Source organism: Quercus suber, unplaced genomic scaffold, assembly GCF_002906115.3.
Source record: "Quercus suber isolate HL8 unplaced genomic scaffold, Cork oak 2.0 scaffold_478, whole genome shotgun sequence".
Lineage (NCBI taxonomy): Eukaryota > Viridiplantae > Streptophyta > Magnoliopsida > Fagales > Fagaceae > Quercus > Quercus suber.
Window position 1 is genome coordinate 236952 of NW_027069929.1, and position 24120 is coordinate 261071.

The 24120-nt window shown below is 33.6% G+C and overlaps 2 protein-coding genes and 1 long non-coding RNA gene across 4 annotated transcripts; 2 read left to right on the top strand and 1 right to left on the bottom strand.

Moving 5' to 3' along the window:
- Positions 1–4766: 4766 nt before the first annotated feature.
- On the top strand, positions 4767–5219 carry LOC136063027 (uncharacterized). Its single transcript, XM_065762881.1, has one exon. The coding sequence runs from the start codon at positions 4767–4769 to the stop codon at positions 5217–5219; it is 453 nt and encodes a 150-aa protein (XP_065618953.1).
- Positions 5220–12630: 7411 nt separating this feature from the next.
- On the bottom strand, positions 12631–13428 carry LOC111995716 (aspartic proteinase nepenthesin-2). Its single transcript, XM_024027647.1, has one exon. The coding sequence runs from the start codon at positions 13426–13428 to the stop codon at positions 12631–12633; it is 798 nt and encodes a 265-aa protein (XP_023883415.1).
- A 6882-nt stretch (positions 13429–20310) lies between these two features.
- Positions 20311–23177, top strand: LOC136063029 (uncharacterized). Of its 2 annotated transcripts, none has more exons than XR_010624733.1 (3): positions 20311–20715; positions 20834–20901; positions 23007–23177. It is a non-coding gene; the product is annotated as an uncharacterized LOC136063029 (long non-coding RNA). The 2 variants fall into 2 exon arrangements; XR_010624732.1 differs by having other exon boundaries at positions 20316–20709; positions 23007–23175.
- The last annotated feature ends 943 nt before the right edge of the window (positions 23178–24120 follow it).

Sequence of the window (24120 nt, forward strand, 5' to 3'; positions counted from 1 at the left end):
TGTTCTAAAAAATATGCCATTTTACCACATTAAAAGCCTACTTTATTATTTTGCCACATCATTTACAAACACCTCATTTATCAGATGTTCTATATTTTTACCACTTCATTTAAAATAATATATACAATACTTTAAAATAATATAAAAACATCCTCCACACAATCCAACAGCAGCAACAGTCATAGCAACCTCCGCCACAGCACTACCAGCATCAACCTCCACTGTGGCAACCAAAATCCACCACACGGAAAAAAAAAAAAAAAAAAGAAGAGAAGAAGACAGCCACAACCCACAAACCCAGATCGGTGAGAAGAAAGAAGAAAGACGGAGAGGCAAACCCATCACGCCGGCGAGCAAAACACCAAGCAAAACACACACCACAAAACCCACCACAACCCAGAGACCCACGCCGATCAGAATCCGAAGTCGCAAAATCAGCCACAACCCACAACCCACGCCGATTACCAAGCGGCGAACTCGCGATTCTCGCCCATGCCGCTTGCGCCTCCGGTGAAGAGAAAAGGGGGAATCGGTGAGAGGGAACCCATGCCGCTTGCGCCTCCGGTGATAATGGCCACCGTCAAACTGATCTGAAATTAAAGAACAAAAAAAAATCTCACCAAATGTGAAGAGAAAAGAGGGAATCGGTGAGACTTGAGAGAGAACAGAGGCGGTGAGAGAGAACAGAAAAGAATAAAGGGAAGAGAGAGGAGAGAGAGAAGGGAATAAAAAATTATTATCCCATATACCATATGCGAACAGTACCGTTGCAAATTTGCAACGGTACTGTTCACATGTTGCAAAAATTATGAGATTTGGCACATCTCATATTTGGTGTTTTTTGTGTTTGGTGTGGTAAATGTGCCAAATATTTGGCATTTGGCACATTTACCACACCTGATGTGGATGCTCTAAGACTTAAAAGAGTATTATCCCTCCTCTTCCTCATCATATATATATATATATATATTATTCGCCCTTTAGTCATTTCACTCTAAAACCGGCCCCACCTACCAATTCTCTTATGCATTTCTCTATCTTCTCTTTCTTACGTATTCCCTTTATCTTCCTTTTTCTCTTAAGTCCTATCTCTACCAAATCCCAATATTCCCACGCCCCAATTCCCAAATCCCATCCCAGCCGTGTATTCAAAATTTTCTTTGAAGTTCTCTTATTCTTTTTAGCTTTTAGAACTTTAGTTCTCTGAACAGTCTATACTTCTCTCTTCTTTCTGATGGTAATCTGCTACTGGTCTCTATCTCCCTTTCCTCTCTCGTTATAGTCATTAGTCAGCTCCAAAGAGTGCCTCTACTTGTGCAGAATTCTCTTCAAAAAATGCTTGAGCTAATCTCTTTTCTAGAAGCTTTCAGAGGCAAGGATAAAGCTAAAGGAGAGACAGTGGCTTTGAGTTTAGAGTTTAGACCCAACTGAAGGAGAAACAGTGTGGCTTTGAGTTTAGACCCAGCAAGAAGACAAAATAGGTAGGTTCAGAAAGGGAAAAGGAAGCCAAAATTCATACCTTACCCGAAACAGACCGGAACACCCGAAACAAACCGGAATTGGCCGGAATTTCATTCGAGGTGGAACAAAAGGTGTTTCTATTCCGGTTTGCAGTCCGGTACGAGAAATTTTGGCCGTTCCAGCCGGAACGGAACATAATCAATAACATTGGTCTATATCTATATATCTATATATATAATAACAGGTAAAGCAGAGAGAAAATCCAATTAGATTTTAAATTAGAATTCAATTAGAATTTAATTTTGCGCCACGTGTCTCATTTAATTAAAGTTTTTAAATTTTGTGCTAAGTAAGTTAATTCAATGTAAAAATTGGATTTCAATTAGAGTTTAATTTTGTGACATATGTCTCATCTAATCTAAATTTTTTTAATTTTTGTACCAAATGAGTTAAGTTAGTGTAAAAAACGAAGAGTCTAATATAAGTAAACCATAAAAACATCATTTTTGAATGATTTTATATTTATTTTTGAATGATTTTATATTTATGATCTTTTTTTTTTTTTTTTTTTGTAGAACTAAAACAATTCAAGTATATAAGTCATATATATATATATATATATATATAATTAATAAGTAAACTGAAAGAAAATCCAATTAGATTTAAATTGGAATTTAATTAGAGTATAATTTTGTGTCACGAGTTCTATCTAATAAAAATTTTAAAATTTTGAACCAAGTTAGTTAGGTTATAAAACTTAGATTTCTATTAGAGTTTAATTTTACGGCACATGTTCCATCTAATCGATTTTTTTTTTTTTTAAATTTTTGTGCCAAATGAGTTCATTTAGAGTAGAAAACAAGGAGTTCAATATAAATAAATCATAAAAAACATAATCATATATCTCACACTATATATAAAATTAGGGAAAGAGAGAGTTGAATGATTTTATATTTATGAGCCTTTTTTTTTTTTTTTTTTTTATCACTAAAACAATTCATTCGGANATTTAAATTAGAATTTCAAATTAGTGTTTCAGTTTTGCGTTATGTGTTCTAAATTATTTATTCTTAAAGAGTTTTATTTCATAATTTTAGAATCAAATGTGAGATCACATTATAAATATTCATCCAAGTGAGTTATTAAATACAAAAACCAAAAAATCTAAAATAAATGAATCGTAAAATAAAAATAAAAAAAAAGTGCTTCACAAAAATTAAAAAAAAAAATGGACAATTTACTTTTTATACCAATAATATCCTTACAAATTTTTTTAAAGAGTTAACAAAATAGAAAAATGACTATCAATAGTATTTAAATTATATATATATATATATATATATATGAATTATAGTATGCATCTTATTGTATATCTTTAAGTGTATCCATGCATATGCATAGGGTTACAAGTTAGTTATATATAAAAGCAAAGACCTTGTGTGTGAGTGCATGAGGTCCTGCCATGTGGCGCAAATTTTGTATTTGGTTTTTTTAACCTCTTCTTATTAAGTCTTTTTTACTGTTATTCAATAGATCATAATAACTTCTTTTTACTGATATATAAAATATGAGCTACCTTTTAAAAATAAACTAAACCTTATGAAAAACCCTAACTCAATTAGTACTTTACATATTATGACCCATGTCTAATTCTTTCTACACGTAGATCAAAGTCAAAACTCTTACCCGTTTACAAACTCTCTTCCACCTTTCCCACATGCAAATGATACTTCTAGAAAATCCCATGCTCATGAAAGCATGTCTATGCAATTTATGTAGGCAAATTCTCTTTGTCATTAACCAATTCAACAAAAATATATATAAATCTTGAGATTCTTATGGTTGATGAAATAATTGATAGATGCATATTTTTGAAATTTTTAATAACAAAAAAATTTGATAAATAACATATACTATCTCACAAACTACCTTTTACATAATATTTTCTTTAACAAAAAATTCAACAACAAGAATGGTCAAAAACATGATTCTTTATATGGGGGGTAAAAACTTAAGCTTATGTATTGAGCCCAAAACCCTATGTGAATGTTATTGTGTGTCCGAAGAGGCGAAAATTGTTGAGGAGTGTTCTGCATGAAAGAAAGATAACTGGGAGTGAAGAAGATCCGTTCGAAGAAAGCACCAGCGTTCCAAAGAGATCATTCTCCTCGGATGTAAAGATTCTTGGTCAAGCAAATATCTGGAGAGTTCGAATGAGCTTACTAATGACTTCAGCAATTTGGATAAGCTATGGACATGCTTGGAGATAAGAAGAATGGAGAAATATCTAAAACGAAAAGCTGCCACCATCATATTAAATGCACTGCATTTGCTTTTCTGGCCGCATTAATGTGGAGAAGACCCATGAACAGTGTCAATCCAGCTATCACCACTCACAGAAAACTAAGTAAGAAATCTGACGTGACACATACTCAAGTGGACACTTAGATGAAGAATAAGTGGACGATGAAGATGATGAGGAAGGATGCTATATAATGAAAAAGCTTCTAGAGAAGAAGGGGACTTTTGGAGATTTGTATTGATTTTTCACTCAATAATATTCCTCTTTGGACATAAAATTGAAAAACTTTGAAGTGTGTTATTTATCAGTTCCTTCTTGGCACCGTAGTTAACTATTGTTTAGTCCACAATCAGCCTAGCTCTTTCACCCATTCTCTATAAATTCATTGTTCTGGGTTCATTGGGCTCATAATCCAAACCTTTTGGGCTTGGGCCACAAAAATATACCCTACAATTGGCGCCGTCTGTGGGGAGAGCTTGAGCAAAAGTGGAAGCAACAGTTGATAATGGCTGAACCAGGGCAACAACCAGCAGAATCTAGGGCATCCCAACACATAGACCCTTTCCTCAATTTGGAGCAGAGACAAGATCGTGAAGGCATCGTGCATACTACGCACCCTGAGCGAAGTTAACCACATGGAGGAAGTCATTTGTCTCATGCAGAAAAGAACAACAACATGCAACTGGAAATTGAGAGGCTAAGGAGGGAGTTGCGCCATGCAAACAGGAAACGGATTTCTTCGCATTCTGATGAGGATTTGGGTGACGAGTAAGATGTCACTTACGAGCAGAGATCTCGGACACCAATTAGTGAATCCTTTTCCTATGAAAAGGAGCACCGTCATAAGAGGCAACCTTGAAGCTCATCATGTGGAGGTGTGGGGAACGATGCTATGAGCAAAGCCTTGAATCAAATCTCTAGGTCACCCTTCACGCACAGGATCGAAGGAGTGAGACTTCCTCAGCGTTTTAACCAGTTAACCTTCACCATTTATAATGGTAAAATGGACCCTGTGGAACATGTGAGTCACTTTAATCAGAGAATGTCTGTTTATTCCAGAGATGAGGCTCTGATGTGCAAAGTTTTCCCCTTCAGTCTTGGACCAGTTGCAATGAGATGGTTTGACAGTCTAGAAGCAGACTCCATCGACTCCTTCAGAGAGCTTACTCAAGCATTTGGTTCCCGTTTTGTCACATGTAGAAGAGTGGCCAGGTCTTTGTCTTCACTTTTATCCTTGATCATGCAAGAGGGTGAGACCTTGAAAACGTATTCAGATAGGTATTGGGAGATGTTTAATGATATGGAGGGCAATTTTGATGGCATGGCCCTTAGCACGTTTAAGCTCGGCCTCCCCACTGACCATGGTTTGAGGAAGTCCTTAATTGGCAAATCAGTAACTAACATGCGTCAGCTCATGGACCACATCGAAAAATATAAAAGAGTAAAAGAAGATTAACAGCAAGGGAAAGGAAAAGATAAGGTTATCCCCCAAGAGAGGAGGGATTTCAGGTCGGACTGTTACAATAACAACAAACCACGAAGAGATTTTGATGGGTAGTCGGGATCAACAAACCTTCAAGCAGTTAACACTGTATTCAAAGAGCTAGTGTACTAGGTTTTGAAAAAAGTTAAGAATGAACCATTCTTCAAGTGGCCGAACAAGATGGTAGGGAACCCTGAAAGGCGTAACCATAATCTTTATTGCTAATACCACTAAGATCATGGGCATACCACAGAAGATTGCANCAAGGAAAGAACGATGTGGAATATTCTCTTTTATTTGTCTTCAATGATTTTTGAATAAATTAGTTTATTAAACCTTTTGAGATATTATCTATCTTGTAAAATTTGTTAAAAACTAATAAGAATTTTTTTTTTTTTTGAGAAAGAAGAGAAATTCTACTCTCTCTTACTCTTCCCTCTTTATTATTTAATCAAGATATATTCAAATCTTTTTAAACATTATATAATTTTAATCAATATTGCTAAATTTTGTATATTTAATTAATTAATTTTTATATTATTAATTACTAAAATAATCTCAACTTTGGTTGGATCTCAATTTGACCTTAAAAACTTTGAACATATCTTCTTTACAATATTTTGAATTGTTTGATTTTTAAAACCATACAAATGATTAGATTTATTTGTTTGGAATTACAATAAAATTTAATTTTTGCGTTCAAGAAGGACAAACAATATGATTAGTTTCTGGATTTAAGAAAAATGAGGATCCTTCAACTTAATTTGTGAGTGAAGCGATTAAACAACTCATCCAGGATCTCATTTCCAAAGTGTTTTTCAATTATTCCTTCCAACGAGAGACTCTGCAAGATAAGATATTTCTTCTAGTTATTCAATACTTCCATTCTCTTAATGCCGAAATTTCCATTTCTTTCTATCAATGCCTTCAACTTCTTAGGGGGAGTGTAATAAGCTGGCACATTAAATGAATTCACTTTTTCTTCCTCTCTGCAACAAAAAACTACCTTAACAGCCAAATGTAAAAACCACGGTCTATGCTAACCTTCATCCTATAATTACAGCACATTTTTCTATGTACTCTAGTATTTGAGATAGTATTTGATATTAAATGATACCATATCAGCGGCATAAAAAACTAATAAGTATGAGATATGTTAGTAAAAAATGTGATCATGATGCAACTTATCAAGCTTCATAGTGATCACATTTGGTAATGTCCAGATGCGACTGACATGAGTGGATTGACGTCCAATTACTAGAGGAAGGTCAGATAAAATTTGTAGATACATATTTACCGAAAATTTTAAGATGGTACACTTTTTTATTTTTTAATTTTAAATAAAATCATAAATACAATAATTTTTCACGACATTTTTCATAATAGATATGTCATATGTGTATTGATGTCAAAGTGATTGGCTATGGCCTCTTGATCTTTTCTTTGGCAGCTTCCACAATTCCTCTTTACAGAAAAAGGGGTTTTTAATATTCATCATAATTAGAACCATGAAAATCATCTAAAGAGTAGCGGAATTTGGAATGTTAATTTCTTAGAAAATAATTAAATAATTTTGGGTGATTAGTTTCAAAACACTATCACTCTCAAATTGTTATTTCCACTATATTTTATCAGGAGAATTTAACATTAAAATACTCATCGGCATTTGGTTGTCTTTATGCATTGAATTATCCATCCCCAGCTCTTTATGAACAAATGCGATCTTATGTCCCATAGGTGGTGGGGCTTATAAAATAGTAAATGACAAAATTATTTAGTTCCAAATTAGTTTGGAGCTATCTTTTTCAATTCATTAGGTGACATGTGACTAAGAGTTTAAAACTAGTTTCTCCAAAAAAAAAAAAAAAGAAAGAGTTTAAGACTACACGTGAATAGTTTATTTAGTTGCCATATAAGAGGTTGAAGCAAGATATATAAATTGGTTTTGAGCTAAAACTTTTCAACAGTAAATGATTTGAGCGGTTCATAAATATCTTCAATTTATGGTTCTTTGAATCACAGTGTTAGATTTTTTTTTTCTATGGAAAAAAAAATTAAAAAATAAAAGAAAATCGGACAAATGGAAGGTTGTGATTGATATATTTGATAGACAATAATCTGTTCACTAGATAAATGTAAAGCCAATTTTGCTGCTTGAGTTGAAAATTTTCCTATATGAGTGTCTCTAGAACAAAGTGTTTCCTTGGGGTGTTTATTGTTTCTCTTTTTGGTTGTTTTTTTGACAAAGGACAAAATTTAACTATAAAATTAGTTGTAACTTAAGGCTATAACATTACTCAATAAAATAAACATTATTACAGGTTTTTGAAAATCTAATTGTTGAATTGTATGTTATTTACGCTTTTAATACATATGTCAAATTTTGTGTCAATCGAATATTATTTACTATATAATCTATAAGTTTATATTTTATACATAATTTTAAACTATAAAAACTTACTATTTAAACAATTTTTTGATGACACAGCTATTAATATTTAATTTTCTAATTTGTAAACATGACTTCTATTTCATAAGACATGGTACCCAATCCAATTTTGTTTATTATTTAGACTTGGTTGAAAATTATTATATGCTCATCCAGGTAACAATCTGATCTTTTCCGTTGGTGATCCAGCCGTACATTAACATCGGGCGCTGGCCTATTTCCCAAATTTAAGTTGCAATTTTGCATGTAATACAGAATATTTGCAGCTCAGACTTTGGCTACGTATTGCTATGGGTTTTTTTTTTTTGATGAACCGTATTGCTATGGTTTTAGCCTTTGCAATGACTGTTCGAGAATGTTGATGATTAGCAGCTCAATTTATGGTGAATGCATTTAAGAATTTGTATTTTAAAGGAAATAGAAAAACTTCATCTCGGGAACTAATGAAAGCTTGACATATGACAAGATGAAGAAAAAGATCCAAACAAAAGATATTTTTGCTATATTTGAATTTCAATTGCCAAAGATTGAAACTAATATGCTATCAGTTGCATTTACAAAATGAATCACCACCAACATTAAATGATTCATGGCATCTGTGGGTGGGGGTGGGGGAGGAAGCCTGAAGTGAAGGAACCATCAACAGGACCCACCTTAGGTATAATTGGGCCAAGCTATTCGTCGAATTAGGCCCAGCCCAGTTGGAAAAATTGAAGTGCTAGGTGGATTAGGAAAACTGAGAATGGCAACATGCTCGAGGAGGCTGAGGAATAGATACTTCTTGGGAGACGGGAGATAAGCCACAAAGGCTATGGGGTTGGAAGCCGATGAGGGTCATTGTGATGTATGAATAAGGGCAGGAAAAAAATTCCAGAGGAAGTATTTATCACCTCCGCATTCAATACACTGCACCAACTCAGCTTACTGCATTAATGGCAAAATGACCCTTGAACAGTGCCTTCACAGCCTGTAACCTACTCTACCACGTACCACTAATAAGGTAGTGATGAGACAAGTATCCAAAGAAAGATTAAAAGCCCTCCAAGTGGAAGGCTATGATGCAATTCAAACGACTATAAATAGGAAGGAAGGTCATACTTGAGAGGGGATTGAAAAAATTTCAAAGAGAGATGAAATAGAGAAATAGAGAGAGAAAGAGACTAGTGTAATACCAAGAATTGTATTTCTTAAGAACAATTGCTCATTAGCCAGCCCGAGGAAAGAGTTAAATAAGAATCTCTCTTTTCGTGCTACATTTCTATCAAGTATTATCTTTCTTGCTAATCCATTTTCTTTAATTATCAAGTCATACTTCTTTGGAATCAAAGTGTTGGCCTTAACTATCCATCTCTACAAATTCATTGTATTGGGCCCCTATTCTAGCCTATTCTTAGCGGGTTGGGCTTGGTTATAAGATTTGCGTCCTACAACATCCATTACTTAAATGACCATTTAATTAATATGTACCTGAGATTAGGAACTAAAGAAACTAGAAATTCAACCAAAAAAAAAAAAAAAAGAAAAAAAAGAAAAAAAAAGAAACCAGCGAGTCTAAAAGATTGAAATGTGGTCTTAAGAGAAATATCAAAGTGGATTGAGATTTTTTTTTTTTTTTTAAAAAAATTTAATTTTTGAATTAGTTTGTTTTGAAGACATGGATTAGTAGGAGAGTGTCCTATTTTGTAGGTATTCGTAGAGTTAGAGATATATTTTTACCAATTTGCCCTCAAGTTTTGTTCTTATTAAACGTATGGTCTAAGGTTATATATGAACCACATAAAAGTCTAGTCTAAAAAGAGAATCCTGTTATAGATAGTACGAGAATGTTCATCAAATTTTTTTTTTTTAAAAAAAAGGTCTATACATGAGAATAATCAAATTGATTATCAAAAATTTAAGATTGATTTATATTGCATTATAAAAAGACAAGTCAGATTTGAGTTAATCACCAAACAATATTAAATATTTAATTTTTGTTCATTTTTTAAAATAAATTTTATTTTATTTACAAGTTAACTTATTCTTTCTCTTATATAATTTCAACTAAATGTTTTTTCGCTTAGTTATTTGAATGAAAAATATCCAAAATGTCTTTACTAAGCCTAATGTTGTTTTGGATATTTGAGTGGTGTGCATCAAATATCCCATCAAAAGATCCAAAGGATTCCTAAAAACAAAAACCCCAAATGATGTCTCTTGAGTTGTGAGAAAACATCTAAATTTTATTAAGATTTCACAATTTAATACTAATTTATGGTAAATTAATGCGTGTGTATATATACATTGATTGTACAAACATGTAACAGAGAACTACAGCAGATTATCTGTTGTCATCTTGATTTTTTTAAAACAATTTTCCGTAGTCTTTTATTTCATAATTTTTTTTTTCCGGAAAATCAATTATCGTTTAGGGAATGAAATAAAAAGATCATATAAGAAATATAGCAACCCAAAACTTAATTCCAACTTCACATTTCCACTAACATGCCGAGAGACTCTTTTTGTATAACAGAAGAGACAATGAAGACTCTTCATTGTCATCTTAAAATATTAACATAAATTTCTCTCTCCCTTTCATTAATTAGAAAAAAAAAATAACATGTCACATTAGAATGAATGAGATTCATAAATACTAGAGAGTTTTTAGTTTTCCATGACCTATTTATTGTGTGTAAAAAAATGAGTGTAAAATGTAATCACAATTTGAATCTATACAAAAATTCTAGAACTAGGACTTTGGCATCATTTAAAATCTTTAAGACATGTGAAGCATAGGTTGAATCATTTTAGCAACCACAGCAAAGACTGGAAATATATGAATAGTTTGTAACTTTGTAAAGCTTGAAAGGTTTTACCATAAACATTAATTGAGTTCTAATTGTTGAGCCATCGTTATCAAGAGGTTTCAACTTTCCAACTAATACGATTACCTTATTTTGTTTTTTATAATATAATGTGTCCTGTTGTATGGTAGAGAGTAGGTTTCAAATCCTAAATGTGAACCCTTCCTTATCACCCAATTATTAAATATACGAGATTGAAGTCACCAATATGCAGTTATGTAAAAAATTGTAGGTCTCAATTGAATTGACAGTGAAATATAATATGCTTCTAATTATGGCCGGCCTCAAGTAATTAGGAAGTAGGACAAGACTTGTAGTAGTTGTTAAAAGCTTTGTAGAGATGTATACGTTCTCTTCTTCTATTTAGTCTTTAAGGTACATAGAAAACCATATTTTTGGTCATTAATTAAAAACCCTATACTTTGTTAGGTATGGTATTTCTATCTCTTGGCATGGTTAGGAGTGATTCACACCCATATCTGACTTTATAAGATTAAAAAAATGAGAAAGGTTATCACATTACAGAGCCTTCTGTCACCATTTGAGAAAATAAGTTCTTCTAATGCCTAAACATTTTCAATAAACTAGTATAATGGTACAAATTACGACTTCAACAAAAAATCATTGTATCTTTCTTAACTATTAAGTTAGAATGTTATGATTAGTTTATAATAAACATATATAGTTTCGCATCAATAAATATATAAATAAATAAAACGAAAAGTAGTTTCAATGATTGATCTAAATAAATTATGTTGATTGCTGTTTTACATATCTCTTAAACTTCCTTTTTCACCTTTGTCAAATCATGGTTACATTTTTAAGTAGGATTATGTCATTTGATTTGAAAGCAGTATTATTTATGTTCCTTCTAGTAGGCTCCCACTTCACATGTCTTTTATAGATTTTATTTATTTATTTATTATTATTATTATTATTATAATAGGATAAACAGCAAAATGTCTTTTATAGTTTTGTTTATTTTCATCATCTTACCCAATCAACTTCATCTAAGTCATTATTAATATCATATTCATCATCTTGAAAATTTATTTTTTTATTGAAATTTTCTTCATTATTATCAACATTTACTATATTTTTAATTTTTTTTTATTCTAATAATTTTTTCTTGGCATTCTAGTTGTTTAGACTTATAACAATAACAACAAAATAAAAAATAATTATATTTTCGTTTAATACATTATTCACAGCATAGAAAAGAAATTTGCAAATATGAAAGTGAAGTATCATGTGTATAGTCCAAATTTTGTAGAAGAAAGAGAAGAAGGGGAAAAATAAATTCAGGGACATGCTATTTTATTAGATTCAATTAAGTTTCCTAATAATTTTGTGTAAAAATCTAACAACTTGCTTAAATCAAATAAAACCACAATTTTAACCAAAAATGGAACTCATTTTAAATTCACATCTCTATGTATTATACGATACATGTGATTTACCAATACGATATGATTCATACAATACACACTTATGTATTGGACGATTTATGAGCACTTATGATACACTCTTACAATACATAATGTTTTGTAGATGGTATGCGATACGTATTGTACGATATTGGCAACTATGATTATGAAAGGATGATATCAAAGAAAATTTTCTTATGTTGTAGGAATATTTTGGTGCTCAAGGAACTTGTGAAACCCTCATTAGTTAAAAAAGAAAATAAGAATGAATATTGGGTTTGAATCATGCCATAACACCTTAACTCCAAAGAGAAAAGAAATTAAGATGAATGTTAAAAATTCTTATTTTATTTTGTTCTATTTATTTGAGTCATTCTTATTAAATTGACATTTCTCTGGGACAAATTTCATCATACCTTCTATAACATCAAACAAGAATCGATAATCTTGCTGCTGAACTGCCCCTAGAACATTTACACCTTGTTCAGAAGTAGGTTTGATAAGCATGCAATAAATATTATCTGAAATTAATTTGAAGACTCATGAGAACCATGATCAAGCTCTGCTCCGAAAAAATCAATTGCTAATGACGGAAATGGTTGATTTTCAGTTGGCTGGACATTATAGCAAATGTCATAGTTTAGGCCCGAATTCACCATAGAATTCTAGTTATATGCTTCTTCTAAGTATCTAACTATTTCATTTCTAACAACATTATACGCATTTGGAACAAGATAAGTTAATGTGGATCCTAAATCAATAACAAACCCACCGTTTGAACCATCTCTCAATTGAAACTCTCTTTGATTTATTGGAAGCAAATGTTTATTTATCCTAATACCCAACACTTGCACATGGTACTGATTTTGGTCGGGTAATAATGATGTTTCTTGTACCACTGCTTGTTCATTTTCTATAATTTGCGCATCTTCGCCAAAATGTAAATATGTGTAGGAATCACGTCCACTGGTCAAATCAAAAAGGCAATATGAGAAACGTAGTTGGGTTTCATCCTCTAGTTGAGTTAGGATTGATCGTGGTCCACATCCTAGACCAAATATCCCTCCTATTGTGTTTTCATCTTTCATAAATGGCTCTTTTGGATTTTCCAAGCCAACCCCAAAAATTACATCTGTGTAGATTTTATCCTCCTTCTCACTCGGGAATTTGAATGTTTCAGATGAAAGATAACCCGTAGTGTGATCACCATCATCATAGAGAAGACCATAATGGCATACGTTCTCAATACATATTCTAGGATCACAAAAGGGATTATCACAAGACTCCATAGTATATGTCCTGGACTCCTTGTACTTGAAATTTCCAGAAATTAGGTCGAAACATTTGGTGCATCCTTCACCTTGAACCCATGTTTCATCGGAACCAGTATCCATTAACAATAGTGCATCATATGGTGGTGTGCCAATTGCAACTTTAGTTGCATAGAAACTTTCATAATTCATCACAAATGGTTGTATAGTTCTTTAATGCCTTGCTTTGTTGAGTTGATTGCGACTGTAAAATTCATGGATTGAAAATGAAGAGCTCAAGCTTTAGAAAGTTCAACTAATCTATTGTGTTTTTTCTGTTGACTTAAATTTTTGGGGAAGTGCACTGAATCAATGGAATATCTTGGCATGAGCTTGATACTAAAGCCATTTGTTCCAAGAGAAGTAAGCATGTGAACAAGCAAGGTTAACAAGGACCAAAATATAATTGGTACATCATAAAGGCTTCTAGTACCCATTGTCCGGCTCTTTGGTTATGTGTTAAAAATGTGTCATAGGCTATATATATAGGTGAAAGTTGAAATCGTGAGTCACCTTGGTGCATTAACTTGGTAAATTTGTGCATTTACTTAGCAGTAATGGTTCTCTCTTTAGAAGGAAATTTATTTAAAGGTTTGTTGGAGGGTGCAAGCTTCTAATGGAATAAGATTCCCAATCCCATTTTATGAGTTTTCCATCTTATTCTTTAATAATACTTATCAGAAAAATGAATGAATTTCTGTATATTTCATTGATTGTAAAAAATGGGAATACAAGACTATATATACACATTGACCTAAGCTCAGAGATACTCTAAAAAATAACTAATGCTAACATCTGTAAATAACTAACTCCTACACGTGACATCATATCAATAACAAACTTTCCCACGTGTGAGCATCTATACAATTAAAACAAAGCCTAAGCTACTTGTCGTATGAACATGATTTTCACTCATAGAGCTGATGTCGTTTAAGCAGTACTTTGTTCCTTACTCAGATCAATCTCTACTTGTTTTTCATGCTCTGCTCTTGCTTCCTTGTGATCTTCTCTGCTACAATTCTGATACTCCCCCTCAAGAGCAGCTGGTGTGTGTATGTTCATCATACCCATTTTGTCAACAAGATTAGAAAACTGATTGTACCCCAATGCTTTGGTAAGCATATCTGCTAATTGACAATGAGACCTCACATGATTAAGCTTGATAACACCTTCCAAAACTTTATCCCTGACCACATGACAGTCTATTTCAATGTGTTTGGTCCTCTCATGGAAGACTGGATTAGAACCAATATGTAATGCTGCCTGACTATCACAGAACAGCAATGCCTCTTTATCATGTTTAACTCCAATATCCTTTAGAAAGTATAGAATCCATACAAGTTCACATGTTGCAACGGCCATAGCTCTGTATTCAGCCTCTGCTGAAGATCTGGAAACGGTGGACTGCTTCTTTGATTTCCAAGACACCAAAGATTCTCCAATAAAAATGCTATAACCAGTTACTGACTTCCTTGTGTCACAACATGAAGCCCAATCAGCATCTGCAAAACCTTTTAAATGTAAATTTGTTGTGGCAGAAAACATGAGACCCTTCCCTAGTTCATTCTTCAAATATTGTAAAATTCTATAAGCTGCTTCCAAATGTGGCTTTCTTGGCTTTGACATGTATTGGCTAAGCTTATGAACAACAAAAGTGATGTTTGGCCTTGTGATGGTCAGATACAACAGCCTCCCAATTAACCTTCTGTAAGTGCTGGGGTCTTTGAGCTCTTCTCCTTCCAGTTGACTTAACTTGAGATTTTGTTCCATAGGGGTCTTGGCTGGCTTACATCCCAACATACCAGCATCATTAAGCACCTCAAGAGTGTATTTCCTTTGACAGAGGGCAATTCCCTTGGTTGATCTAGCAACCTCCAACCCAAGGAAGTATTTTAAGTCACCTAAATCTTTGAGTTTGAATCTGTCATCCAACAGGACCTTGAACTTGTCTATCTCAGCCTTATCATTACAAGCTATCAAGACATCATCCACATACACCAAAAGCATCATGAAGACATCACCTTGCCTCCTAGTAAACAATGAATAATCAGCTTTGGACTGAGTAAAACCAAGCTGAATCAAGGTACTAGAAAACTTGGCAAACCATTGCCTAGATGCCTGTTTAAGCCCATACAAGGACTTATTCAACTTACAAAATACCTCCCCCTGGCTATGAAACCCTTGTGGAAGAGCCATATAGACTTCCTCATTTAAATCACCATGCAGAAATGCATTATTCACATCCAATTGACTAAGAAACCAGCCCTCTATGGCAACCACAGCAAGAAGCACCTTGACAGACACCATTTTGGCCACAGGGGAAAAGGTTTCAAAATAGTCCACACCCTCCTTTTGTGTAATACCTTTAGCAACTAACCTTGCCTTGTATCTCTCAACCGAACCATCAGCCTTATACTTGATTTTGTACACCCATTTACACCCTATAGACTTCTTACCAGCAGGCAGAGGGGTTAAAGTCCATGTGTGATTTGCCTCAAGTGTAGCTATTTCAGCAGTCATGGCTTCTTGCCATTTGGGATCAGAAGCAGCTTGATAAAAATAGGTGGGCTCAACAAGTGAAGAGATGGAACAACAGAAAGATTTATAAGAAGAAGAGAGATGATGATAGGATAAATGAGAAGAAAAGGGATGAGAGGTACCTGATTGGGAAGGAAAGACATCAGTGACAGAAGATACCTGGTTGCAGTGGTAGGCTTGTAAGTATGAGGGTGGTTTGACAGGTCTAGAAGATTTTTGAACTAGGATCAGTAATAGGATTAGGAGGCTTAACAGGGACTTCATCAAGAAGATCATCATCAATGGAATGATGAATATGAGAAAAAGGGTCATGAGGGATAGCAGATTGAATTAAAGGATCAGAAAGAGGATTGATAGCAGGAACACAAGACACAGGAATGAGACAAGACTGCTGGACAGAATTAATAGAATTGAGAACAAAGGGAAACACATTTTCATGAAATGTGACATCTCTAGAAACAAAAATAGTATGAGAGTCAAGATCAAAGACCTTGAAACCTTTAACATTGAAATGAAATCCAAGGAAAACACACTTCCTTGCCCTTGGAGAAAATTTAGACTTGGTGTGAGTTATGGTGGATGCAAAACATAAACAGCCAAAAGTTTTGAGATTAGAATAATCTGGAGGTTTGTGAAAGAGGAGTTCAAAAGGAGTTTTATCATGTAGCAATGGAGAAGGAAGCCTATTGATAAGGTAGGCTGCATGTAATACACAATCACCCCAAAACTGAATAGGAAGCTGAGATTGAATCTGTAAAGCTTTAGTTATGCAAAGGAGGTGCTGATGTTTCCTCTCTGCAATAGAATTCTGTTGTGGAGTATAAACACAGCTGGTTTGATGTATGATTTCATGAAAACTAAAGAAATCAGACATGTTAAACTCCTTGGCATTATCAGTTCTAACAGTTTTGATTTTAAGATCAAATTGGGTATGAACCATGGTGTAAAAGGATGAGAATAACTGCCTAACTTCAGATTTAGACTTCATTAAGAATAACCATGTTGCTCTTGTAGCATCATCCACAATAGTTAAGAAATATTTGAAGCCATCTAAAGTAGGAGTTGAGTAAGGACCCCATACATCCATATGAAGCAAGTCAAAAGCACAAGAACTGATATTATTATGAAAATGAAAAGGCAATCTCTTAAGTTTTGCCATAGGACAGATTTGACAACTTTTATTACAAGAAGGTTTTAAAGCAGGAATTACATGACACAAACTATTGAGTGTAACATCAGATGGATGCCCCAACCTGTCATGCCAAATAGATGAAGATTGAGATGATTCTGGTGTGGAGGTAACAGCAGTGAAATGATCAAAAACATCAGTGAGATTGTGAGCAAACAAGAAGGTAGCAAAAGAAGAACTGAAAGACTGATGAAGGCTGTTTGACTGCAACAGGTACAATCCATCAAGTGCCTTGCCTACCCCAATCGTTTTCCAAGAAGTAAGGTCCTGAATGAAGCAGTAAGCAGATAGAAAAACACAATAATATGACTGTGAATGAGTTAAAGAGCTAACAGATAAGAGATTAAAGGAAAAAGATGGAACACAAAGGATATTTTTAAGAATTAAAGAAGAAGAAAGAGTAACAGTCCCAATGTGAGTTACTTGAGCTGATTCCCCATTAGGCAATTTAACCAAGGACTGCCTAATAGCTGTGATAGAGGTTAACAAATCCATTGAGCATACAAAGTGATCAGTAGCACCAGTGTCCAACACCGAAGTATAACCACCATACGCCCTTCTATTTACTACTTGTGCAGCAAAAACACTATGGGAAAAGTCCATACCTGTCATTGCCATATTGGCAGAAGTAGGTGCATTGACATCTGATGCTTGAGGTGGTGTTGTAATGGATGAATTTGATGCACCAAACAAGGTTAAAAGTTGCTGACACTGCTCAGGAGTGAATGCAGAAAATTGATGCATTGGAGAAGCAAATTCTGAACTTGAACCTGAGGAAACTTGGTGTGTCATAGCAGGTTTATTCTTGAATTTAAAACCTGGAGGAAACCTGTGTAGCCTATAACACTTGTCCACAGTATGGCCAGTCTTGCCACAGTTAGTGCAAACAGGTTTATCTCTACCCTTCCCACCAGAATTCACAAGATTGATAACATGATTGACTTGATCATTGGACACCTTGGCAGCCAAAGTAGTAGAATCTACCTTAACAACAGAGGCATTTGGGGTTGATCTTTGAGTTTCTTCTTGAATCATCAAAGAGTAAACCTTGCTAAGGGATGGAATAGGATCCATGAGCAACACCTGAGACCTAACCTGGGAAAAAGACTCGTTCACTCCCATTAAGAATTTCATCACAGACTCTCAACCTTGTAGATCATTAAGCCTTTTGTTAATATTGCACATACACTTTCCACAGGTGCAAGTGGGAAACGGACTAAGATTTTGTAACTGATCCCAAAAGACCTTTAACTGGGTAAAGAAGTCAGTGATGCTCATCTCACCTTGGTGTAGCTCTGCAATTTCCTTTTGAAGGTTGAACACTCTTGGTCCATTGGTTTGGGCAAAACGGTTCTTCAAATCATTCCATATTTCTAGAGCAGTATCTTTGTATATAATGCTTGCTTGAAGCTTCGAAGAGACTGAATTGGTCAGCCAAGTTCCAACCATGTTGTCACATCTAATCCATGCTTGCACAGAAGAAGGAGTAGAAACCAATGGTGATGAGAGAGTAAGAGTCCCATCAATAAATCCCAGCTTATTCTTGGTTAGCAAGGCCTTCCTCATAGCTCGAGCCCAAGTAGAGTAGTTTTCTCCACCAATTAAAGGCTGTGTAACTAGCACTAAGCTTGGGTTCTCAGCATGATGCAAGAACAGGGGATCGTCCATTGGTGACTCCTGAGAAGAAGAGGAAGATGGATTTCCAGGTATAGAACCATTAGCAGAACCAGTTGTAGTTGTGGTTGTGGTAGCGGAAGCCATTGATGATAAAGAAAAGAAGATTTTCTTTAAAGAAAGAAGAAAGAAAAATTTTCTTAGAAATAGAGTGCCTTTCTCGAGAAAATTGAAGAAGAAAAGAAAGAAAAAGCAAAACCCTAAAAAGATTTGGGAATTTGCTCTGATACCATATCAGAAAAATGAATGAATTTCTGTATATTTCATTGATTGTAAAAAATGGGAATACAAGACTATATATACATATTGACCTAAGCTCAGAGATACTCTAACATAATAACTAATGCTAACATTTGTAAATAACTAACTCCTACACGTGACATCATATCAATAACAAACTTTCCCACGTGTGAGCATCTATACAATTAAAACAAAGCCTAAGCTACTTGTCGTATGAACATGATTTTCACTCAGAGCTGATGTCGTTTAAGCAGTACTTTGTTCCTTACTCAAATCAATCTCTACTTGTTTTTCATGCTCTACTCTTGCTTCCTTGTGATCTTCTTTGCTACAATTCTGATATCTCTCTCTCTCTCTCTAAATTAAGGTTTCTTTCTCTTCTCTTATCGGTTTTTTTGTAAATTGGTTTTGGTAATTTTGTTTTTAATGTTCGTTGGATAGCCACTAGTTCATTTAAAAGCAGATTAATAGAAGCACTAATTTGGCACGTGTATGAAGTTTATGCAGCAAAATGGCTAAAATGAGAGTTCATGTTCCTACGTTGTAGACGAAAGGGAAGTTGGGGTTTGTTATGGGAGGGTTGGTGTTAGTTTATCCTCATATATAGGCCCCCCCCCCCCCCCCCCCCCCCCCCCCCCCCCCCCCCCCCCCACACNACAATAAAAATTGGGTTTTAAAAGATATCGTTCCCTTTAATGTGGCTACACTATTTTTGCGTCAAAGTGGTTAAACTTCATTAAAAACTTTGGTAAATTATATAATTTATAGTGATTTCAAATTAAACCTTAAATTTTAAAAAGTTTTAGTTAAACTCGTGAACATTTTAAATCTTTTGAGTATACAACATCAATGAGTTACTATTAATTAAAAATAATAGAATTTCTTATCCACAAGGGGGGGAATAATATAGCCAAAGACTGGAACAGTAAGACGCCACTTCCACAATAAAAATTGGGTTTTAAAAGATATCGTTCCCTTTAATGTGGCTACACTATTTTTGCGTCAAAGTGGTTAAACTTCATTAAAAACTTTGGTAAATTATATAATTTATAGTGATTTCAAATTAAACCTTAAATTTTAAAAAATTTTAGTTAAACTCGTGAACATTTTAAATCTTTTGAGTATACAACATCAATGAGTTACTATTAATTAAAAATAATAGAAATTTTCAAAAATTGTAACTAAACTTATAATTAAATTGTTTTTTTTTTTTTTTTAAAGCATCCCACATGAAAGTATAAGGACTTTGGTATAGTATCTCAGGCATTTAGTTATTGTCATCAAAATATATACAATTTAATTTTATATAAGCTCAAGTCATCACTACAAAAAACGCGACTTTAAGCCGCGTTTTTTAGCCGCGTTTTATAAAAACGCGGCTAAAAAGAGACTTGGAGCTGCGTTTTTCATAAACGTGGCTCCACCATGGAGCTATAGCCGCGTTTACTAAACACGGCTATAGACCAACCATGAAGCCGCGTTTTATGCTATTGAAGCTGCGTTTTTTGGGCCAGGGCTGAAGCCGCGTTTTTAAAAACGCGGCTTCAGACCCATTCACAGACCCATGCGTACAGAGCTGCGTTTATAAAACGCAGCTCTGGGTTTGTTATTAAAAAAAAAAAAAAAAACTATCTACTAAAATAAAAAAAAAAAAACCCTCAGTTCAACACAACAACGAAAAAAACCCTTAATTTTCTGAAAAAACCTCTCAGCTCCCTCTTTAGCTCTCGATCCCTAATCTCGCCGCCGTGCTCTGACCAATATCTCCCAAATCTTGAAGGGATCGTCGATAAGTTAAGGTTTCCTCCTTCTGAGTTTTTGGGTCTTTTTATATACATATTTAATTTTTTGTTATAGTTGTTGTTAATCTTATTTTAGTAGAAGTATCTAAGGCTTTGTTGTTGTTGTTGTTCTCAGAAACTGTCGCGCACTCTCTTCCTCTGTTCTCAGTAGTCAGTGCTTCTTTCTCTCTTTCTCGCAGCAAGGTTTGTCTCTCTCAACTCTTTTCTTCCTCTTTATTTCTCTATTTCTACTAAATCTGAATCATAAAGGCTTTGGGGTTTTCTGTGGGTTTCATTTTGTGTTTTTTTTGTGGGTTTGTTTGGGTTTCCTCTGATTTGTGTGTGGGTTCTTTTTGGGATTCGTTTGATTCGTTTGTGGGTTTTGTTTCATAGTATTTTCAATGATTTGTTTTGAGTTTGTCTTTATTTTCTATTTCTATTTTCATTCGTGGTTTTGTAATGCAAATTATGTGTTTGTTCAAATGCTTCTATGAACTGATATGTGTGTGTGTGTGTAAACAGTTCTTGTAGCTATTTGTTGAATTTTTTTCACTGAGGCTGTACACTGAAAAAATACACTTGAAAGAAATACACTTGGTAAAAACCTTAAAAGAAATACACTTGAATTGTGGTCAATATTTTGCGTTTAACTATCTCAATTGAACAATAACACTGGAATGGGCTTCAACACAATTAACTTTTATGTGAGCTTTGTAAAATTATATTTATAAAATTTTTATTTATTTGCTTTAATCTTAAATTAACCAGCAAGTGATATGCAGCTCTGTTCTTGTGAATCCCTTACTAAAGGAGTTGGGAACTATTACTACTCTCACATACCTGTTCTTTTTGTCCTTTTCTTCTCCACACACTTTTGAAAATGCATCGTTCTGCATCACATTAATTGATATTACATAATTGTAGTACTTCTTCAACTCTTCAATAGCACTTCTCTCTTGAGGTGGACCTCACCTTTTGACAGCAGGATGTTGATGAAACAATAATTTAAGGAAATCAAAAATAAAAATAAAAATAAATAACATACATCCCTTTAGGTGTTGGTATTGGCCATTAAATATGACTGTGGCGCCTCTATTAAATTGGCCTAATAATTAAATTGGTTTTAAAATTATAATGGTTGGTTGTTTTTTTTTATAGAAGGATTAGGTTGGTTGTTGGGGAAATAAATTTGACTGAAGGAAATAATTGGTTTTAGTTGCAATGCACAGTTGATTGGTGGGCATTTTAAATTTGATTAACAAGGAAACAACAAGCAAAGATAGTAATCAATGATATAATATGGTCATGGTCGTGGTTGTACAGACATGTCAAGTTCTCAATGAATTTGTGGAGGAACTTGTAGAATTTTAGGTTGTAGGAAAAGCCATAACACGGCCAAGTTAACACTTTCATTCATTTCTTGTGTTCTGCTTGAGTTGTTTGTTCGTTTGTCCAAATGGAAAGACAAGCATATGTATATTGTGAAATTTTGTAGTGTCTGGTTTAGTATAATATATTGTCATAAATGCAAAGTACTGATGCATCAAACACCATTACTTTGTCCCCTCCATTAATTTGTTTTCATATTTCTCATATCAGGTAAATGTGTTCATCACCTTTTTCTCTTGTTCTTTTTGTCCCCTCCATTTTTTTTTCTTGCATTAATTCATGTTAGTTAAGTATTGTAAAAAAAATTTCTCTCTTGATTTATAGACCCTATTTTACAAAAGAATTCGGTCATTCATGATTTCAATACATTGCTATATATTTGGGTGAATTGCATGACTTTTTTTTTTTTTTTTTTTTTTTTTTTTAAAGTTACTAATTTGATAGTTGAGGAAGGGAGAATTTGAATATTGCACTTTGGAAATTCCATGAAGTACAAGTTGAGCTACAAGCCTTGTGGCATACAATTTTGAACATTCAATTTTGCAATTATTTTAATGTTTTTGGTATATAAATTTTCTACTGCTTTTGAATGCTTGGCACTGAAAAGACACATCTCAATTTCTTCAATTCCAGAACAAGCCAGAATAGTGAAGGGCTTACACTTAAAGGAGTTTTTTTGTAGACATCTCACAGTAGTTGAGTTTTAGTACTCATCTATTGTAATTTGAGAAACTAAAATAATAACATACTTTTTTGATGTCTAAAAGGTGAAGCTTAGTATTGGTATTGGTATTCATAAGATGGGAGACTGGGGTTTTGAGCTATAGGCTTTATTGTGAGTGAATTATATAATTGTGTTTTGATTTATTGCTTTATCCTTTTGTTTAAATATTGTGCATATGTGTTGCTTTACTTTACAGGAAGCAAAAGCTTTATCACTTTCCAACAAAGCATGGGTATATAAGAAGCTAGTTGACAGCTATGAACTAAGTATTGCACTTACTCAAAAGGGTGTGTATGCGAATTTCAGGTACCTAACCATTTTCCTATTGAAAAAATTGGCAGAACACAGTTGTAATGAAGTTTCATCACCACAATCATCATTGTCAATATTGCATCATTGAACTAATCATTAATTTTATCATCTACTTATCTTCATCTACATTGTCGTCACTCATCATCATATGTAACGCCACCATCATTGACATCTATATTGATGCATAATTAAAATGAATATGACATATTTTGCCGTTAACTGTAAGCTTCTATATTGTTGTGCAGTCTATATAAAAATATTTTTATATTTAAAGTGGAGAGTGGAGACTACTCATCAATAACAAATTTAAATTAAATTGTAATTTCATTCTAATTTTGTATCAACTATCATCTATCATTTACCATTCTAATTAGATTTTACATTCTCTATTAATTTTGTGCCTAGTGTGAAGTGTGTCTCTAATTTAAAACAACTTCAAGCTCATTTAAAAATACTTCCAAACTATTTGAAACTAATTCAATTTTTATTGTCTACTAGCTTCTACTAGTTAGCTTAGATTATTAATTCAATTATATACTTTTAAATTTTTTTTTTTGAATGGTCGCATGTTTTGAATGGTCAATTTCTTCCACCTTTTAACTTCTCATAAGTCATAGCAACGCAAAGTAGTATAAAAGCAACATAAATATGAATTCCACAAGAGTTTTTTTAAATTTCATGTTTTATTTTCTTTTGACAATTTTTACAAATTGAAAAGCCTTAATCGATTTGATTAAAATTAAATGGCATATTTACTTGATATGATTAATCAGCTAATAAGGTCTTGCATGTGGTGTAGACCATGATCACCGGCGTTAGGTACTGTGTGATCACCAACCATGATTAATTTCTGAATTGTTTTTTTCTTTTTCTTCTGATTCTCCCTCCAGGTGCAGAATACCGTTTCCCTGTGCCAGATAAAGACATTGGGACTTCTGCAATAAGAGAATTAAAAGGTACAGTTAGATTTTAATTTCTTTGGTTCTTGCTAGAATTAA